This window comes from Lepisosteus platostomus, chromosome 24, assembly GCF_059453375.1.
Source record: "Lepisosteus platostomus isolate fLepPlt1 chromosome 24, fLepPlt1.hap1, whole genome shotgun sequence".
NCBI lineage: Eukaryota > Metazoa > Chordata > Actinopteri > Semionotiformes > Lepisosteidae > Lepisosteus > Lepisosteus platostomus.
This window is the reverse complement of record NC_142634.1, coordinates 12,659,825-12,682,076: the sequence shown is the minus strand read 5'-3', so window position 1 is coordinate 12,682,076 and position 22,252 is coordinate 12,659,825. Positions and strand designations below refer to the sequence as shown.

General features: G+C 37.1%; 1 protein-coding gene across 2 annotated transcripts in view; it reads left to right on the top strand.

Moving 5' to 3' along the window:
• LOC148641687 (transmembrane protein 132C-like) overlaps positions 1 to 22,252 on the top strand; it is a 173,312-nt gene that overhangs the window by 75,811 nt on the left and 75,249 nt on the right. For both annotated transcript variants that reach the window (XM_088618035.1, XM_088618034.1), the window contains exon 3: positions 19,137 to 19,280. In XM_088618035.1, coding sequence (XP_088474161.1) covers positions 19,137 to 19,280 — 144 coding nt within the window. The remainder of the gene's footprint in view (positions 1 to 19,136; positions 19,281 to 22,252) is intronic.

The window sequence follows — 22,252 nt, the reverse complement described above, 5'->3', positions numbered from 1 at the left end:
GTTAAAGATCAAATCAAAGCAAACACAATAATAATGTCTATTGAAGATAAAGTTGCGTTAACGTGCTCCTTCCATGAGAAATCTTTTTTGTGTCTGAATTATTAATGTTGGAGCTACAATTTAAAGTGACTTTGCCCTACTGTACAGTTTACCTAAATCTTACAGCATATAGAATTGTAAAATTGCTACTGAAAAAGTCTCAGAGACCAAAACTTCTTATGCCACAGATGTACACTGCACATGCTTACCTTTATAGGAATGACTGGCATACTGAGATCAAATACTCTGCATTTTCTACAGAGAAAGTATTAGAGGACTTTATCATGAAAGGTATTCAGGGGTCCTGGAGCTCCAGGGATCCAAAGCCTGATCCATCAGCCATCAGCCTGATGGAAGTCAAGCATATTTTTAATACTGAAAAGATGAAGCAGGAAGTTATGGAGTTTTGGAATCTACTGTAGATTTCAAGAAATGAGGAATTTTATACAACAGCTAGAGCAGTTATTTTTCACAAACTTTGCTAGTGTTTCTGTTGTGAAAAGTGGGTCATATCATAATTCCTCAGAGCCAGAGCAGGAGGCTCAGGAGAAAAGAATTTCAGAAACCAAACAAATATCAATCTGGGTGAAAATCAAACACCAGCATTTTTTCAGTCACAAAAAACGCTCCTTTTTCTGAACATAGTGCCGTGATATATGCAACTAAATCTTTGGGGGGGAAAAAAGAAGAAAAAAACAAACACTCTCAATGTCTGCAATATTTACCTCCAGTAGCTCAGTATGTTGTCATTGAAACACATGAATTAAAGTCCAAAAAACACCGGCTTATACATTTTCAGAAGACATTTTTTATGTTTTATCTTATTTAGACATCACAACAGCGGAATGATTGTTGTAGGTCCTGCTGCAAAAGTTCCTTTCCACACCAGTGATGCATGAAGAGTCAGTGATTGGTGGCTTAATTTGTTAATTGGAAAATGCATTGAGTATTTTCCAGTCTGAAATGGCTCACAGAAGCAAAATATATATTGCTAGGTAAGACAGGATGAACATTGGTTAGTCAGTTTAGAAAAAGGGACTTCATCCTGATCATCGTCACATAACACTCCCAGATATAATGTGTATGAATTATATTCATAATTATAATACACAGGACAATAACAGAGTGGGCTTCTCTTTTTGTGACTATTCACTAAGCATTAAGTCATCTTGAAATAAATAAGATTTTGTTTCTTTTTAAGAATCAGTGCTGTAGGAGAAATTTGCGATTACAAAGGAGAACCTTGTGTGGATTCTAAAGAGCCCTTGCTTTTGCTGGAGGACAGTTTTCTTGAATTCACCTTCTGTTAATGCTGGAGACAAAGTTAACAAAAATAAATAAGCCCTGAATGAAATTTTGAAAAAAAGAAAAGAGGAGCAAGCTACAAGATGGAGCTTGTCCTCTGCTGGCAGACCACTAATCCCTTGGGCAGTATCTAATTGTTTCTTGAATTGCCCTGCTGTTGCAACTGTTACAAGGAAAACCCTAAGGTAGGAAATCATTTTAGCAGTGTCAGAGATTGACAAACTGTGCCTCAGAGTGTGTGCAGTATGCGAAGTGAACTCCAAAAATGAAAGAGGCAGGGAAGTCTGCTTTTTCATGATTTTAACTATATTCTTGTTTCTGGAAGGTCAGACCATGCCTCATGACCCTCCAGCAGTACTAGAGACTCAGTAAAGCTTGCCACACTGGAATGGACCCACAACAATGTATTGTACCCACTGGCTATAATCCTTCTTCTGATGCTTGAGAAGGAAAGGGCAGACGTTTTGGAATAAAAGCCTCAGTGCATACTGCTTAGAACCTAAAAGAATAAAGTTCATAAGGAAGTTAGGGTATTAATTAAGGGAAACCATTCGGCTCCTCTCCTTGGGTTACACATTTGGGCCAAGGATCTCATCCAGTTATTGTAAGTACAGTTGATTTTATGGAGAGACATGAGGTTAGGAGTATGGTTATGATTTGGGTTTAGTTTGATCTTGAAACAGGCTACTTCACTATACTCATACTTACTCATGCATTTACTGTAGCTGGGGCACCAGCTGTGAGTCCCAGTGCCTACAGGGGACTGAGTAATGATTAGAGGAGTGATGCTTCTTTCATTGACAAAAAATACAAGCTTATAGGCACCTAACAGGTCAGAAAGGATACAGTACTGTGCCACTCAAAATCAAGGATACTCTGGGTGACTCAAGCCCATCTAAGTGAAGTGGTGCTCAGCCAATACTTGCCGATGGCTTATCACAACAGTGTAGACTGGAACCAATAGTCTTGCCAGTATGTCTAAATATATAGGAACAAGTAATAGGTTTATTCCATGCTGAAAAAAAGAAGAAAGAGAACACAACGTTTCGGCCGTGGAGCCTTCTTCAGGTGTGAGAGAGACAGGCTAAATATATGTTCTGAATGATTGCTTTTACAGCTTGAGCAACCTGGACACCTTTCATGTCCTGTCAATGTAACTGCATTTTATGTTTATTTCCTCTCATGACCTGAGCTGTTATGCACTAATTGTACAGCTGTATAACTTTAAAGCAGCTTCATTTTTTCAGTATTTTCTGCCGAAGTCTGGATAGTCCCGAGTTAACTGTGTACTTGTGTGTACTTTCCTATTTAAACTGCTGTCTTTAATTAAATGCATTAAATGGAGTAAGAGTGTTAAACAAAATTCTTATAAATCAGGCTTTTGTCTGTCAAAGATTCATGAGAGTATAAAGCCTGCAAATATTTTTCAAGCTTTTTCATATGTCATTTAAACAGGTGCTATTTTCAGAACAACCTTGAGCTTTCTTTTTGAAGTAGAACTCAAGAGATATTGAATAAAATGTCAGGGAAATTATTATAAATGGTAATGTCCGCATGGCTTTGCACTGTATGCTGTGGGTGATAAAGGAAACACGCCCATCACTGTTCATGTTAATAAAGTACTCTGTATTTATCACTTTTATGTGGAATTAAGCAAGGAAATTGTATTTTTAGACAATTAAGTTTGTATGCAATAGATTTAAAAGCTAAAACCTGCCATATACTATAGATTTAACATAAGAAGATTTGTGCATAATGCAAGTATTCATTCAAAATTCTCTTGAGAATACTATTACACTGCATAGATCAGATGATTCTTTAAACATATTGAGGCTCTTGTATTTTGGAGAATATCGTTAAGGTGGCTGCATTAAAAGTATGCACATTGGCTTTTTTTTTTTGAAAAGTTTAAAGTTACTAAATACAATTGCTATAACTTGCACCTAGAAAATTGAATTAATAAAATAATACAAGGTTAAAAGGGAGAATCAGACCCAAGAGCACTGGGATGAAATTCTAGCAAGCTTAAATCAGTAAAGATTACACTTGCAGCTATCAGAAAGTCCCTGATGTATTTGTAGACCAGACTCCTAATTGAATCTGTAATCTAGATTCCAGAGATAGATTCTAAGGACTATGTTCAGTTTTTCCATTTAAAATGGTGCCTTGGACATTTACATTTAACTAAAACATGAGAATGGCTTCAGAATGTATTCACAAAACATTTACCACTGCACGAATTTTATAGTGGTATGCAGCGATACTTTGAAGCACAAGTATTCTATTAACGGTTAATAGATTGTTTCCATTTTATTAAAAATGCATTGTATACATCATGAGAAAATCTTTTTGTCACTGTGTTCTTTTAATGTGCACGGAAGACTGGTATCCCAGGCCTATTTAAAAGAACAATAGAAAAGTGTAGCCTTACAGCAAACCCAGTAAGTACGGTATTTCTTTCAAGGTCTTAGATTATATTGATGGACACTTTTATATTTAAGTACTTTAATTAACAGAATTATTTTGATTTACATGGCCTGCTGATGATGCAAAAATATAATGTGATACCAAATTGGGCAGCTTTAAGAAAACTAATCAAAGCCTGGAAATGCCAAATCTTCTCATCTTTAAACTGGAGTTTTTTTTTGTGTGAAATTAACTTTCAGTCATTGCTTCATTGTTTCCTCCCCATTAAATCAGATTGCTGATTAAGTTAGAGCACCACCATAACTTGAGAAAACTAAATTGTGCGTAGCTACATTTTCTCACAGTGCAGCAGTACTAGGGCTATATACAGTAAGCCTTTCATAGGCTGAAAGAATTAATCTATCACCTACTTACATAAATGCATTCACTTGTCCCCGTGAAGAATTATTTTTGTTCATATTCAGGAGACTTTCTTTGTTATGGCCTCAGCTTTATGGATCTTGTTTTCCATTAATACAGCTCCTGTTGAGTCGAGCACTTAAAAGTATACAAAGGCACTCCACTGTGTTGGCTTGGAGAGGAAATGTATTTCTTAAGTACGACACAGGGATTGGATATACTGTATGTCCTTCGTTTAAATCTAATCTCTTCCATTTCAGAGTTGTGTGTGAAAGAGGCAGGGCTTTCTTTATGGCTGTGTTGACATTTTGAATGGCTCACTTTTTTATAGTGTTTTTGCCAATCTTTTCTGCCTTTCTTTTTTTTTTTAACTATATGTATGCTTTAACCATTCTGGGAAAATACACTGCACTTTGATGCTAAAACAAGGTAATGCATAACCCTGGTCAATGTCATTATTGATCTTTCATGTTTACAACTCAGGTACAAGAACATTTCCAGAATATGTTCTAAGATGAAAGTAGAAAGAGGAATGGGGTTGGATATGGACAGCTGCCTTCTAACCCTGTGTTAAAGCCTGGATAAATATTAACAAGCGTAGGGGTTCTTTGTGTATTCTGCTACATCACCTGTATATTTACCTGTATCTTTTTCAGTAGACACATATATTTGGCATATTAATAATGACAAAAAAGCAATTATCATCGCTTTTCTCTCCAGTAGCTGGGAAAAGTTGAAGATTAATAGCAATGATAAGCGTGTTGAATGACATTGAATCTTCAGTCTAAAAAAAATGTCAGAAACAAAGAACACTATGTCTGAAAGACAGCCAATATATCAAGAATGGTCCCTGGCTCATCTGCATGGTAGGATGACTTCAGATTATTCAAAGAGGTAATATATCCTATAATATGGAAGACAACACTCACAGCTTTCAGCTCATATATTGAGTTCACCTCTCCTTTCAGTAGGGTCTAGTACTAATCAAGCACTCATTGTTTCAACTCACAGAATAGCTCCAAAGAGAGCAAAAAAATAGAAGTAGACACGTCTCTTCTCTCAGAATAAAAAGCCTTTGTGCCTATTTCTAAGCCACTGACACACAAAAAAACAATATCAGCTGCGTGGTATCAGATTGTATAGCAAAGTGGAGGATTGCACTGGTATCCAGGATGTTTGAACAATGGACTGTCCTTCAAAGCATGAACCAGTGCTCTCAGTATCAGCTTGTTATTGAGTCAGGATTCTGGTAATGCAGAAGAGCTGCATGGATGACAGTAGGAACATTGCAGAAACAAAAGACCCACTGTGGTTAATATGCAACTCTCAAAAGCAAAGCTCAGTGACTGCATGTGATATCTGAACTTGTCACTGTCAGGTGAGGTGAATGTCTCCTGAACCTGCCCCTGTTTATTCTCACAAGTACCCCTTGCAATGTAAGTGATATTTGTGATAATAAATGGGCACCTTGAGCGTGAATTGCCTACCAAGAGAGACTCTATAGCCCTGATCTGCTATTTTAAATGTTTCACTGTGAGCTGTATCTCATACTAGAATGACAACTAATGTATTCAGTAGCATTGTTTAGTTTTCTTTTTTGTATTTTGTTTTATTATTTACCAACAATGGCGTATTGTACAGTAACCTTTGTTGAGAACATCCAGTCGCAAATTAAACCACAAAACAACAGTTCATTCTTTGGAGCTCATTTCTGAGGTGGCTTGGGAGGACTGCTGTTGGAACTTGTTCTTTAGACACATCCAGTAGCAGCAGGGATGGAAGTAAATACTCAACAAGGTGAACCCCATGGACACAGCTCAATCACAGCTGCAGCTGGTGCACATCAGATGTGAGTGAGTCTTTCAAGCCCTTGCATTTATGCTGGAACCACAGTGGGTTTATAAGCTAATGTTTCTCCATCTTGTTCTTGAGTGATGTAGTCTTTCCTAAGATAAACCACAAATACTATCTCAAAGGGGAATTGCTGAACATGTTCAAAGGATTCCTCTAAAGTCCTGTGGTCTATTTTAATAATGACAGTTAATCTTGTGCAGTCAGTTTAATCAGCTCAGTGTCCTTCCAGCACCAGCATGTCACCCGATTTATCAAGGAATCCACAGCTGTAAATGTTGCAGTACTTGCTCCTGGGTTAATTTGAGTGGCTTGCTCTACGTGGCTTTATCTGGCCACTTTGATGTTTAAGTAAGCTCTTTGGGTCAATGAAATTGTGCTGTGTCTGTGAAGTTTTGTGCATTACCATATTGTTGCAAGTTCATCTTCCTGCCTGGGGATAGAACGCATGACTTCTGCCATCTCGGTTTGGTAAATTTCTTGATAACAGCAGCAATATCAGAGATTTGCAGCTTATCCTATTTTGACACTTAAGCTCTAGATTGTTTCAGAGATACCGTGTTTACCCTTGGAGTCTAAGATTTTAATACAAGTCCACAAATATTCAAAGTTTAAAGTTTAGCTATTTGTGTTGCCCGTTTTCTTTTTGTACTGAGAGTATATTGATGACTGTTCATTCTTTGGAGCAAGAAAACCAAAACAACCAACCAAAACATTGATTCTGTCAAAATCTGATTTCGGCTTGGAGAAATCTAATTTCTCCTGACCTGGTTCGAGTGGATTTTAAACAGACATCTGTTATATGTGACACCTCAGGGGTAACTGAAAGGCAGTGATAACATTATCAGGGATAGCCACTGTACCATAGGTGGAAGTATTTTCTGTAGTTCCAATACGTTGGTTATGGTCACTCATAAATACTCATTCACGATAATAACAAAGGGTGACCATTGCTGTACCTGGATTATAAAAATATCTAGAACATCTCTGGAATTCGGTACATCGTAAATGATTCACCTTGTGTGTGAGTCTTCTTCAGTGTTTTCCGGAAATGGCCTTTTTCATCACAAATTAAAACTCATCTTCAGTGAATGCGGCAGTTCCCTCTTAAATAGTTTCATTCTAACTCTGAACTAATTGAAGCAAGCGCATATCAGACTATGTCTGTTTCAATGCTGTTAGCTCAGATTATAACTGCTTTAAAGATATATTTTAAAGGATTCCTAGATTTAGTCACTTAAAGCTTCTGCTCACAGTCCATGACAGTATCTAAAAAATTAAAACCTTCTCAGTCTGTTCAAAAGATTCTTTCAATTTCTAATTGAACATATTTAAGAATACCTATCCTTAAGAAACAATAGCATGAAAATTCTATTGAGTTAACTTTTTCAAATAAATTAAATAGAACAAATGTCTTTAGTAGGTCTGTTTTTCATTACAAGTATATAATAAATATTATTTTTGATTGTCGTGATCATGAAGTGAAGGGTTTTGATTTTCCCCACTGTTAAGTCACTAGTGTTTGGATCAACTTACCTCTGCAAGGATTAATGTTCAGCCTCTTTGTGAGTTACATACTGTAAATCTGAAAATAAATTCTACTGGTAAAGCCAAGATATCCTTCTTTGTTAGGCATACTCCATTTTCATTATTATTCTGATTAAATATTTGTACAATGTGAGGCTTAATTATACACGTGTAATAGGCAGCCTGGGGTAACTTCTGGATCCTGTGAAATGAAGTGCTGGGATTGGGACTTCAATTTTAATCCATGTCAGGGTTCATGGCTGGAGTTAGGAAGAGACTCAGAATGCTTGGGTAGTGATTGGATTAGTTTGGCAGGGATTAAGAATCTAACAATGTTAATCTTTTTTTCTTTCTTCTTTTTCTTTAATGTGCACAAGAATGCCAGAATGAAATGGCATAGATAAAAAGCCCAGGGGATTTACCAAGAATAATAATAAAAGGAAATATATTGAATTCATTACTTAAATTAACTTTCTTTTTTTTGCCCCTTGATGCTCACCTTTCTCATTTTGAGAAGATTAAACAGGCTTTAATTGTCTCAAACATACTTTCACATTTAAGCTTTTAGCTGTTTTTTTCCATGATTTAAAAGTGCTGGCAACATATTATTGGCTTTATTTTCCTTCTAATCTTGTTTGCCCCTTGGAAAGGAAGAGACTGCCAGCACGCTAACACCACTCACTGTAAGGGATAAGAAATCTCTTCCAGCTGGAATTCAGTGAATACTGTAAATAAAAATGTAAAGGCTTAAATAATTTTGTCTCTCACCTGGTTAGGCGCTACAAACTAAGGTTCAAGAACACGTAGGCCAACAATTGAATGCATTTGGAGTGATTAAATTAAACTTCCATCGTTTTCCACTCAGCTCATTTAACCCCACAGCTGTGGAGCTCAATATGGCAGAATACCACTTTTCCTTGTCTTTCATTTTCTTTGCTTTTCTTTAACTTTAAGTTTTAAGGTGAAATCGGGTGTTTAATGTGGCACCTCACCACTGCTTAGTCAAATCCTTTTTATTCGTTTCAAAAAGGCAAAAGAATGACAAATAAGGGAAAGTGTACAGAGACATTTTTATTTAAATGTAGACTAAACAAGTAAAAGAGGCACCTGCCTTCTTCAACTTTAAAACTGAGATGTTTGTGCACATGGTACTGCATGTGTTTTTGTTTGTGTAGTTAAAATAATATGGTTAGAAAATGTTGCAAATGGAAGAATTAATGTTATTCAGTGTAGTGTTTAAACATATGAATATAACTGAAAACCAGAAGAAAGAAACCAATTTGAATTCATAAATAGAATTAGATTTTATCATAGGAAGTGGGATTTAATAAATTGCCTACATTATTTTTCTTCTTTATAAAAATCTTCTCTGTGAAATATGCCTATTAAGTGTTTGTTCTTAGTTCATTTTTTATGTCCTGCGTGACCTTAAGATGCCTAATTTCTTATTTGTTAAAACTAGCTGGCTGAATCTATCTTCAGATTCATTCTGTCTCAAACAGTGCTTTCATAGGTAGCTTCCTGAAAGTGCCTACATGTTTAAATACAGTTACACCAGTTTTTTTTTACTGATCCTGTCATCACAAAGTACCTGTATTGTCTTCAGGATGTATTTTTAGCGGGTGAGATATATTATATAAACAGACCAGTGCTGATTTGTGCCGAAGGTGGTTCCGGTTACTTTCATTTGTCTTTTTTAAAGGTCAGCTTGTCTGGTTTTAAAAATTACATCTGGTTCGCTCCAAACAGGGGATTTATATCAAACCTCTGAACTTCTCTTTCAAGGAGATACTGTTCTGTTTCACCCAAAGGTTTTCTCCCCTACAGACCTAGTTCAATATTATCAGTATCGCACATAGGTTGTGGAATCTCGTAGTGTCAGTCTGAAGAGTCCTTAATGTTTCATGCTATGTTATCTCAGTATTAACTCTGTCCTGTCTGCAGAATTGAAATGCCAAGGCAGAACTTTTCACTCAGTTTCTGACAGAGTTTCAACACAGCTCTGACTGTTACCTGGACAATCTCACCACCCTTCCTGGTCGGGACTGATTCATGAGCTTGATCAGGAGGAAGGAAGATTTCCCACCTGGTTCACATGCTTCTCATGATCTCAAAAAGGTCATCCATGGGAGATCTTTATAAAGAGTTGATTAGCTATCACAGATCTCCTCCTCCTTTAAATCTCCTCTCTAGACAGGAATCACTCTGCTTTGTTTAATTAATTGTTCTTTTTTGTTTGAAAGTTCTGTGCCATAAAAATCATGTTTGGGGGGAGTCCTGGAAGGATTCTTTTAATGTCATTTCGATAGCGACATAATTTGTTTGCATACGCTTCATGTTCGTTTTCAAAGACTCAGTGCGCACCCTCCATGAAGTAAGCGAAAGGTTTTTGATTTTTCATATGCTTCTGAACACACGGCCTGGGTTTATTTCTCCCCATCCAATAATTAAAAGCAATTTTCCAAGTGTTGAACTTAGCTCAGCCCCGGGCTCGTGGTTACTGTGTAATAGTGGCCTGTTTATTACTGTTGTATGTTTATCTGCAATTCCCATCACGTGTTGGGCATTAGTGCTTAGAGTCTCCGGTTAAATCCTCTTGTTGTTGGAGCAGTGTCTGTATTCAGCTCCATTAGACAATGCTTATCTTTTACAAATTCTCAACCATTCTGCAGTGGGAGGGGGATCTGTAAGGGAAGTGATTGGGCTTAAAGGAAGCTATTGGTATAAATAAACTTAGTCTCTGACAGCGGAGAAAAGGGCTGAAAACCCTTTGGAATACCAAGTGTCATCTTCCCCAGACTCAGTGCTGTCATAGAGATTCTGCATTTCTCCAGTCAATAACACACACTGCACCTCTAAATGAATAAGCATCATTTAGCTACCCGTAAGCTGACAAAGGCAGTTGACCTAGTATAGTTCCTCTTTGCAGGGGTTAATTTTGACTCCACAGCTCTGGGTTACTTACTGTGTGTGTCATTGGCTTACATGGTTTTAGGCAATGTCTATGATTTTTTTTCTTGACATCTTGTCTTGTCTTGAGATAGTTGCATTCATCTGGTAAAGCCTTCAACAGGAACCATTTATCCAAAGTTTATACATGTTGTTATAGTTAATACAACGGCTGTGTGAAAAATGTTGGTGCAATTGTTATTAGCAAGCTTATATAATAAATAATTTCGAATTAAATAAGGATTTAATTAACAGATGAGCATACCTGTGCAAATGAAACACTATTGCAATTGCTGTACTATGCAATTCGAACCTTCACACTTCCACACAGCAATATCACACTTGTTCTTGTACAGGGATCATGGGAATTGTTACAATATGGATATGTTTTCAATTAAGTAATGTACGTATCGGTATACAGAGAGGATATTTGATATTAGTAACTGAGTGCAGCCTTTTGGTAGAAACAAATGAGAATTGTTAGTTCAAAGTACAAGTAGCAGAAAGTAGACAACTTAAGATCAAATTGTCACAAAAGAGACTAGGCTGTGCTGTGCCACAACAGAACAATAGTCTAACTAAATCTGCACAGCATAATTGTCATGTGTTTGACTATGCCAGGCCAGACACAAAAAACTTAAAGCAAATTAGCTTCAGAGTGTCACTTGCATTCTAGCATTATCTGCTGTTCACAGCTCAGTGAAACTGTATTCACTTTCAAATAGGCTCCAAAATAATTGATAGGTTTGTTTACTGGTATGCAAACATCACCTGCAGATTAACAACACCTGCCCTGTGGTGTGTATAACGCCGCAGAAAACAGCATAACATGCAAGAGAACGTGTTTTATGTGTTCAGTGATGTTAGATTGTTTACCAAATGCAGGGCATATCTCAGAATTAAAGTGGTACAATAAAGGAAGAGAGAAAAGCTGTTACTGTTTTTGGTTAAGAGATAGCAATGCTATTATAAAACAGTTTCTTCAAAGAGCATGCATATGACACATATGACACAAATAAAGCAGATGACACACATTACTTTACAGATGTTTGCAACAAAGAGTGTAATGTTTTAATTTATAATTAGCAGGATCATCATAGCAATTAAAGTGGTTGTGTCAAAGAACTTCAAAGTCTTCGAGTTGAGTATCACTGAAATATGTAAATACTGCATACTGTATAAGTACTACTGTATATACAATATGTGATATTGTACTAGTTTCTCATGTGATCAAAAATCATGATGCATTTAGGAAACTGAAATCAGACAATGCACACAAAATTCAGTGCTAGAGTCTTCATGCCATGTGTTGGTATGTTTGAATATTAAATACGGTTGCTCTTTCCTACATTTATTGCTTTCAGTTTATAAAAATGAATTAGAACACATACTCCTTAATGGAGCAAAATAAAACTAAATTTGCATTTAAACATGCAAAGCAGTTTTTATTAGGTTTTAAAAGCTCTCTTTTTGTCTTGCATATAGTACTTCACAGTAACAAAGATCTTTGTAATTTTAATGTGAACACATAAAAAATAACTTTAATTATTTCATTAAAAACAAAGGAAAAGAACAAAGGAAGTACTAGGTGGAATATATGATGTGATGTGAACAGCCCTACTAAATGTTACCTGTTTATTCTGATTACAGTGCAGTTGATTATTGCTTCTGTGTTTATGAATTATTTAGAAAATCACATTAGTAAATAGTTTTCATTATGCTTTTATTATAAACAGAGTGATGCACAGCAGCAACACTTTCCTCCAAGTACAAGAGATAAATTAATGTGCTAGAAATATCAATTTTAATGCATATTTCTTAAGCTATGTTTATACAAATATTTGTGATGGGGAAGAAGTGAATCGTTAGATGCAGAAGTGAGCTTATAGAGTATACTTTTCCTTTTGCTTTTCCTTTTAATAATAATAATAATAATAATAATAATAATTGCTTACACTTATACAGCGCTTTTCTGAACACACCACTCAAAGCGCTTTACAGGTAATGGGGACTCCCCTCCACCACCACCAATATGCAGCATCCACCTGGAGTAGTTGTCACTTCATAAAAAGCAACACAAAACACAAACCTTGTCCAAGCTATTGTGTGTGGCTCTCTGCACATTCACCCATCTCATTTGAAGACACTTGTAACCCATCCTCCCACCTCCAATTACTGCTAACAATATGTTGCCTGGAGCCCACTGTATATTTTTAAAATAGAAAGAAGCTATTCAGGGTCACAGTGTCTTTGATGTTTACTCAGAATCACAATATATCAGCTTTCTCATTAAAATAGTAGATCCACTTATAAGACCAACAGCAAGGCAGATAATACTGCTATTTATCTGAATTAATTTCCCTGTCTGTATTGTGTTTGTGTAGTTAGTGGGTCATTTGTAAAATCATTGTACTTTGGGATGTTAAGGCCCAGCTCATGGAAGAGGTGTGCCGTGTGCACAAATTTACAAGACAAGCAATTGGCTGTATTGTGTTTTTGCAGTAATTTAGTTATCTCAGTTATCAGGTGAAATTGATTCAGTAACTTGATCACTGTCCTTTTGCTTGTTATTTTGTAACATGTAACCAGCACGTTGAAGTTCAGTGCATTTTCTGAACTGTACCTTTGTGTTGCATAGCTGCCAAAATAGGTGGACTTCTTTTTGCTTTTATGATGATCAATTTCCTTGGGGTTTTCTTTAAATGGTAAATCTGTTGCATGAGCAGAAAAAAAAATAGAATTAAAAGCTCAATTTTGAGATTTAATAGTGTTGTAGCTAACGATACGTAACACATAGCGATTGTATTTAAAGACTAGGACATTTAAAAGTGTCCCTTACTTTAAAACCTTACAGAAGTCTACATTTCTTTGCTCATATACATCACTTAAGATGTTGCCTTAAACAATTGCTTATATTTTTAAAACAAGAAGAGCAAAGAAGCACGAAGACGTGCCAGTGGTTTGGTGAATCCACCTGAATGGTTTGCACATTCCCTCTCCTCTAATTAGCTTGGGTTCCTTATTTGGTCATTCCACTTCTGTGAAAGGCCTGATCTGCGAAGAGAAACAAGAAACAAACAGGGCGACAAATTGATTTAACAAGCTGCCAATGGAGATGCCAAACTGCAGGGGCCCGAGCCGTGGCCTCGTCCCTCAGCGAATAAAGGCAGTTTCCGAAGCTCAGGAAGGCGTGGAAGGGGGAATTCTTCGGCGCTGTCATGCCTTACATCCCTGAAGAGCTTTGTTCCGAGCGGCTCCTCTCTTAGCACCAGTCAGAAATGATTCCGCCTCAGCTACTTAGCGTCTGTCCCCAGCCTCTCCCTTCATACAGTACCAACACACTTGCCATTACCCAGAAGGGCCCAGGCAGCGCGGTTAATCCGCAGGTGGAGACAGAATGGATATCCAGTATCTCACAGCTACTCGCCTCCTGACAGTTTTCAGCTGACACCTGCACCCCGGGAAAAAGTAAATAAATAGAAGAAAGCAAGTGACAAGAAAGCTGCTCCATGAAGCCGTGGCCAGTGAAAATGGGAGCGAACGCTGGAAATGAGTGTGGCCAGCAGTTCTTTCTCCGGCGGGATCGAAGGGGGCAAGCGCAGCTCCGTGGAGGAACGCCGAAGCAGCAGCTGCCGGGGGCTTTGGGGAGGCCGAAACAATTTTCTGTGCACAAAATCAGTCCTAAGAACCTCTGATGAAACGCTGAAAGACGCCCCCCCCCCCCCCCCTTCTTTCCCCGGCGACACTTCGGCATATTTCCTAACAGCGCTTTTCATCTTAAGCCGAAAGCGTGTGAAATCTTGCCCTGATGAGGATGCGGCCCACGTCCCACCGGGCCTGCTGATTTGCGATGCTGCGCTGGACGGATTAATGAACAGGAACGCACTGGCTGAGAGTTCCGACCCCCTGTTCTCCAAAGGAGCAAGTCTCCGCTTAGTCAGGGGACAAGCCGGCTCATGATTGGAACGCTCTCAGGCTCTAACTTATTGGATTTCATCTGAACAAATTTATTTCTCTCACGGTTCCATTGAGAGACAGCTTTCCATTTCCAGTTATGTAGTCATTATTTATTGAGGAAACGGCTGTGATGGGGCTTCGTTGTTCCCTATAGACCAGGGCTAAGTGGTCAGATTTAGACGCCATTCGCAACTGCTTCACCCTGTCTGAGGAGAGTGAGAAAGCAGGTTTCAACAGATTTTAATGTGTAATGTTGTCTGTGGATTAAACCTGATTTCTGCTCTTTGCACAGATATACCAGTGTAGTTTTATGTCACCATACTGTATATACAGTACTTGAATGGATTGTGTCAATCACCCCAAGCAGAATTCTGTTTTATATCATCTGTACTGTATTTTTTTAATTGCATGTATGGACTGTATATTTTACTTTATTTTGTTCCCATGTCATAGACTTCCTTTTCAGGACGAGGCCGTTGGTTTTAAATCCATATTAATTGAGTTCTCTTACCTCTTCTGGTCTGGGAAAAAAAAACATCATTATGTGTAAGCATAAGCCATGCCTGTTGAAATAAAATTAGAAACAAATTCAACTAATCAGTATGAATGTGTATAACAGGTAACACAATATACTGTACAGTAATATACTGTAATATAAATCACAAATGTCTTTTATTTGTATGTCTATAAAAGGTATAGACTTAATCTTTGTTGCTGTTGTGGGTTGCATACAGTATATATTATTGAAAATAATCAAAATTCTGCTTCTCTTTCTATTTCTTGGTAAGAGAAAACAATGCATTTATTTGTAAATTTGTTGTAAGTATAATAACACTCCATGTATAGACAGTTCAAGATATTCACCCCACTTCCTTCTGCAGAACGTAAAATGAATATACTCAGAAGACCGAGAGCTCCTACCCTAAAATGACCATGAAAAACCTTACTCTTAGTTCATTCAGTGCTGCTCCAAGTTTTCAGCTGGCCCAAGTGAGACCACAGAAACAAAGGAGTACACTTCTAGTCTGGTAGTGTACAAAATCAATACACTCATTTCTGCTGTTCTCTGGAGAACTGCAGTTCTGCTTTTAATTAAGCATTATTTCTAATAACAGTAGACTTCCAATTTGTGCTTGCTGTAATCTGAAGGCTCCCTATTCTAACAGATTTTTCTATAGCATAGTTTCTTATGTATAAAAATCTGCTTTGAATATAATAGAGCAAGATACCTGGAAACAGGGATGGAAAAATACCACCTTCGGGCTTGTGTGTATTGAAAGACAATGTGAAATAAAACCAACCCATCTGTATTATTATAATCAATTACAGAAATCCAGCCTCTTTTATCTTGGTAGATTGCTTGTGTGCCAGTTGACCCTTACTGTGGTCTTGAGATCGTAAATAATAATTTAATTAATGTGGAGGTTACTTAAGAATGGATTAAATTACATCCATGTATTGATGCTTTGGAAGACAGACCTCCTGTTAAATTGGATTATGCTGTAGGTGGCTTGAATGTACTTTTTAGAATTATTGACCACTATAATCTAATATCAAGTGTCGCAATGTTTAATTAACCCTTGCATCCTTTTCTACATGTTTTGTTGGTTCTTTTTCCCATAAATTTCTGCTGTTAGCAAGTTTCATTTGGACTCTGTGCATCATGCATGTCAGAACTGAGAAACTATGTCCTTTTCCTTTCTGTTAGATGGAGGTTTTAATTTTCAAAAGTGTAGTGGACTGATTCTGTTAATTTTGAAAACCCATTTGGCAAGCCTTGTGTAGTCATTTGGTAGAACAATTTCTTATGTTACTGGTATTTCCTTAAATTTTAGAAACCTGGTTTTCCAGTTTTTGGGATAAAGATATTAAAATGACAGTATGTGCAAGATATGTAATAGATGTACTGTATTGTAAACACACTGGTAGCCATTAAAAATGCCCTTAAATGCTATTGGTTCCAATGCTTATTTGTTGTGTTACTTAATGCTTCTCATGATTGATGATATATGCATACATATTACATATTTCTTCATTCACAAAAGAAAGTTATAGCAAGAGAGGAGAAAAGGGAGTGTTGAGGTTCTTGAAAGTAATCAGAAAACTTTTCATGGCTCTGAGGACCTCATTAAGTCTCTGATGAAAGTGACATGCTGACTGTAGAGCTGTGAAGGGAGGAGGTCAGAGTTCAAGGGCGACCTCATAGCAGTGCTGAAAGCCTTTCCTGTGCTCCTGAGCAGGATACTCTTTGATGTCCTGCACTAGGGGTGTCAGTGTTAAATTCCTCACTGCCTTCAGACATAACAGTAGTGTAGAATTGCACGGCACCTTTCAGAGGTGAGGAGTTCTGTCTCTCCGATTCAGAAGCTGTGGTCTACCCACGGCTTACATAAAATATTTTCCTTAGAGGTGTTAAGGTTTGCCAAGCCTGGGGACAAGACCTTTAACTTCCAAATCCTGGTGTCATGGGATTAATCACGCACATCTAACATGTCAGAGAAATGTTGCTTAAATGTGCTTGGTAGGCATAAGTAAAAGAATAAGCATAATTGATCTAAAATCATTAGATGGATACTTCTGTTGAATCAGATGCTTGAAAAGAAAGAAGCTATTCACTCATTATTTCAGTGAATTTCAAAAAGCACCAGGTGGAATACTTGAGGCTAGGAAACAATTAAAGGCTAGCAGATCTTTAGCTTGGGGCATGTTATCTGATCGGATCTAATGATTAAAACATCTCTTAAAATAAAATGCATTTTAATCTTTTTTATTATACCAGGACAATTCAGATGAGAAACTCATAGCTTAAAAGTTTCACAGTGCCTGGTTATGATATGATAGTACTTAAGAACTCTTCAGCTGGAACATAATTGAAAGCTTTAAGGTGAATTTGTTTCTTAACTGTTTAACAGCAGCAGTGTGTGAATGCCAATATATAATGAGCATATTTGTTGGATATTAAGCCCTTTTATCACGGACCTTGAGAAAGTTAGTCAAAACAACATTGATGCAAAATGAGAAAAACGTATGATGGGAAAAAATATCTAATTTAATAAAGAAACTTCTTATTTTCCATCACAATCAACCCTTACCAATCGGGGGAATTAAATCCTTTTGGAAGTTAGTTTCCAGTTATAAGTTTTATCTTTAACATAAAAACACCACAATAAAAATAGGGAGTTTACCACTTACACTCTCGCCATTTACCTCTTGCACAAGATGTAATCCTTGTTTTATATTTGAAATCTACAGAACTCTACAAACATCACAAATCCCAATTCTACATGTCCCCCTCTTTCTAAAATCTGCCACCGGTTTTATATTTAGCAAACTAACCTGACTGAAATAGAGTGCTGTGTATATTTGTTTTCTCATATCACAAGAATACCCCATACACATCACAAATCTAAGTCTTGCATAATTATTTCCTCTACCCTGCTGACTGACTTGATATTTATTGAATATAACCTGTTCCACCCTGCTTAATCAGATACCAGGGTGCAGGTGGTAACTTTGTAGTTGTAACTTTTATACCCACAGATAATGTAGGCCAACAGACTTATTCTGTACATCTGTTATAATAAACAGCAAAGCAGCTAGCAGATGTCTGTGAGATACCTGTTTCACACATCACTCCTGCTTATTAATATTTAGTACCAAGTGTTTGGAATGCAGCTGATTCCCACACAGAGTGTGCCCACTTTAGCTTGCCTGCCATTACTACCACTTGTTAAGTTTTTGGGTTGCTTCTTCAGTTGTCAGCAGGGAAAGAAACAGGAAAAACAGGTTTTCTTTTTAGCAAAATCACAGACAAATTTGGCAAAATCAGAGACAACACGGCCTTAATCCTTGGTCCACTATCGAGTTTGAAAGGCAAACCTCTGCAATGACATGATGAACAGAAATTCCAATGTTAATGAAAGCGTGTGTGAGGCTTTCTGTGATGATGCTTTCAAAGGATCACTGCTTTCCGAAACGCTGTGAGAATGCAGCCTGTGTAACACATGACAAAGCATGGGGCTAAGTATCTAAAATGATAGTGGAGGAAAAGGTCAAGCGTTATCCATAAAATGCAACCTTGAGTTTAGACATTATGCAAAAAGACCTCACAAAAAGAAAATCTTTCTTCATTCTTTTCTTAGAAAAAAAAGGTTCACTAAAATGTTAGGAAGCAAATTAAGTAAGAGAGAGGTCCAGCTTAAAGGTTCACATACGATGTTTTTGTGTTTCTGCTCTTGGAATTCATTCTTAAATCCCAGATGAGGGTTAACAGTAAAATGGTTTGTTAATTTCCCAATATCTAGCATTTGATTTCAAAGCTACAGTACTACCAGAACAGCAGAATACACTTTACATTGTGGAAGGAGAATATTTCTTTTATAAGTCAGGTTACCAAAATGAGTGAGATATTTCAATAATATTCTTTCTCTACTTGAGTCAAATACAGAACCTGTATGTAAAGTTCATACAATGTTTGTTTCAAATCTCACAGTGGATTTTTAATTTGCGGTTCTGCAAGAGCCGAAAATATTGATGATGAACACAATTATTCGAAGTCCTGTTTTTACAGCAGGCCTGAGATTTGGAAGTAGTGCATGATTAAAAATGAGTGTTTGGGAAGTTGCTCCCAGGATTGGGAATGCCGTTGTCCTGAAACTGGGTGTCTGTGTTTCTCTGAACAGGGTGAAGCTAAAAGAAGGGGTAACTTTTTTGGGTGCACGGTCCAGTAACCCAGTGTTATGGACAGTCAGTCAGGACACAAGGAGCGAAGGACATAGAGTCATCACTCTCCATTGCCGGAGGAAAGAAAACAGTCCACTGGAAAGGTAAGTTTCCTTGTAATGTTAAACCATAACCATGTAATAATAATGTAATATTAGGTAACCACACTGTATTATTATTAGGCTGGCTATTTAATGTGAATTTCCATCTATTCTACTTTATACATCGTTGGCATTTTATAATGCAGCCATCTGAGTGAAATATTTGACTCAGGGGTGTAATAGCAGTATTTCATCTGGGATTTGAAGCCACTGTTATAGTCTTTCCACTGACTCATCAGGAAAAAAAATCTTTGACTGTTTTCAACTCTAAACCTACTCTAAACTCACCTTTTTTCAAGGTCCTGTGTCTGACTGCTTTACCCTTTATCCTGTATGTCCCTTTGTCATTTTGTTTTGCTTTTTTGTTTTGTATTTTGTCTTCTTTATCACTATGTACTGTGTCCTTGGGTTTGGAAAGGTGCTTTTTTAGCAGTGGTATTTTATTCAGCTCTTAGCTACTCATCTTCCTAAGTATGCTAGATGTTACAAATTCATCCTTCATGAAAGCCAAAGGAAATGTGTTTCAATTTTAAACATTGCCTTTGTGCCTTTTCTTCTTGAAGGATAGTTAGGTATAAAGCCCTCTCTGTACCACAGGTGTTTGAAAAATCTTATTAACTTTTTATTTGCAAAAAAAGGCTTGAAATACTGGGTGTTCAGTCAGTTAAATAGTGGACTAGATCACAATCCAGCCCTTCTTAAGCTAACAGATGCCTGAGAAACTAGCCTGATGATGTCATAATTGTTTCCATGCCAGAGGGTCAGATAGAATCCCATGGCTGGAGAGAAAATCATCCTCAAGCAAAAGCTCGGACCTGCTTGACCACTTAACCCTGGGTGAGGGAGGCGCAGTATTGCTCATTAAAGTGTCACTTGGCACTTCCTCAGGAAACATGATTCACAGACATGCTGCTGAAGAAGCTCTCAGCAAGGCACGAAACTCATGTCAAAGGCATCCGTTACCCGGGGTTCTTTACTTCTAAAAAAAAAAAATCTTTCATAACATCTGCTGTCAAGCATCTCTGAGCTGGACAGCAATCAAGCTGGTAAAATGAGTGAAATGTTTGTAGCAGGGTGTTCGGTGTTATTTGATGTTTACTGACTGTGGGGGCTTATCGGAGTCCTCAATTACCATTTTTGAAGAAATGCGATCTCCGGAATACACAGAACAGCAGAGAGCTTCAAGAAGAAGTTAGTTAAGAAATTATAATAAAAACGTGCCTTTTCATTTGGCTTAATTTAGGGAAAAAAATGGTAGCAAACAATGTCATGTGCCGGGTAGTACATTTTAATTCAAGGGATGAGCTCCAGGGTCAGAGCTTGCCAACTGCTTGTCCATCATCCAAGTATAAAATTGCACAGCAGTACTCCTTTGCTTGGATAGGCGTTGAGTTGATGTTGTTCCTCAGATGGTAAGAGTAAGTAGTTCTCCTTAAACACATTGAGCGCATTTCTTCACAGAACTCACAGATCTTTGTGGGTAATCTTTTTGATAAACTTTTAGAAGGAAAGTTACTTTCCTTTTTTTTAAAATGCTCAGCAAGCACATGAGAGCGTATATACAGTTATATATTTAGGAGTACCACGCTCTCATCCCTTTTACTTGGATGACACATACAGTAATCAGAAAGCAATGTATTGAAAGTTAAGCTTCTTGATGTATCTCTCTTTCTTGCTCTGGTACAGAAGGGTTAACAGCACAGCACTGCTGCTGTCCCTATACTGTATTAACATATATTTACTCCCTGCTTGTAACTACTGTACTTTTAAATCTTCTGGTCATTTCCTAACAGTATTTACATACTTTAATTAATCTCATAAATAAGAAACTGATTCCCAGAATGAAAAAGGTTGTGATGTTAATTAACTGGAGATCCTGTGCCTTTGTGTGTTTTAATAGTTTTTCCATGGATCAGGAAATAGTGTTAATAAATCTAACATCCAGTGACAGGTGTAATTTTACGGATTAGTGAGACATGCACAGGGGCAAGGAAACTTTCTTTACAAAGCCCAGAGCCTTCATGCTCCTGTCTTGTTTAAAATAAATATAAATGCAGAATTCAATTTCGTTAGCAACCAAGTCGTTCTTTCTAATGAGATTTGTGTACAAGTATTATCGTTCCCAGCAGGGTGTTTTCTGCGGTCAATTTCTTGTTTGACTCAGTACTGTACATGAGCATTTTCCATTTCAAATCATGTCATTTTTACCTCTGGATATTTTACTACATTAAAGAAATGTCTTCCCCAGATGGCAGCTTTTCATGATTATATGATAGGAGTCAGTCATTAGTGGAGCTGTGGTGTGTTCTCAGTAACTGGAAGGTTAACTTTAACAGCTTAGCAAAGAAATGCTTTAAGTACACATCATTCTGCGTGCCATATAAATCTTAAGGTTGTGTTTAGGAAAAAACTGCACCTGGTGTTTATGAACTGTTGAAATAAACATTTCATGCTCTTGATTTCTCAGCTCAGTTCACTATCTCACTTGCATGTATTAAAATCTCATCACAGAGTCTCTAAGCCTATCTGTGCTTCTGCATTTGTTATATCTACACACTGTAACTGTTAATGTCTGTCAGAATAGACAGATTCTAAAATTAACATGTGAGCTCTTTAGAGGCTGTAGCAATTCTGATAAAAGCTTGTCCAAAGTTTTTCTGTGTACTACAATTTTGTGACAAACATAATACATCAAGTTGTACATATATACTGTTAATAGTATAGAGTGTTTCAGGTTAGCACTAGGGTTTTGTTATTGCTCAGCGAAATTATGGCTTGATTACTTGCAGTTGGTTGAACTTTTTTTCATGAGTGTTGTTAGAATTTGAAGCTGTCACTAATGTCAGTGTTTCAAGGATGATAACAGTTCTAAGCATGGTTTAGTCAACAGTTTATCCTTGAAAAAAGACTGAATGCAATGAGTACAAGCAAGGCAAAAATAAGATAGACAGCTGCGATATGTTGTTCAGCTGTAT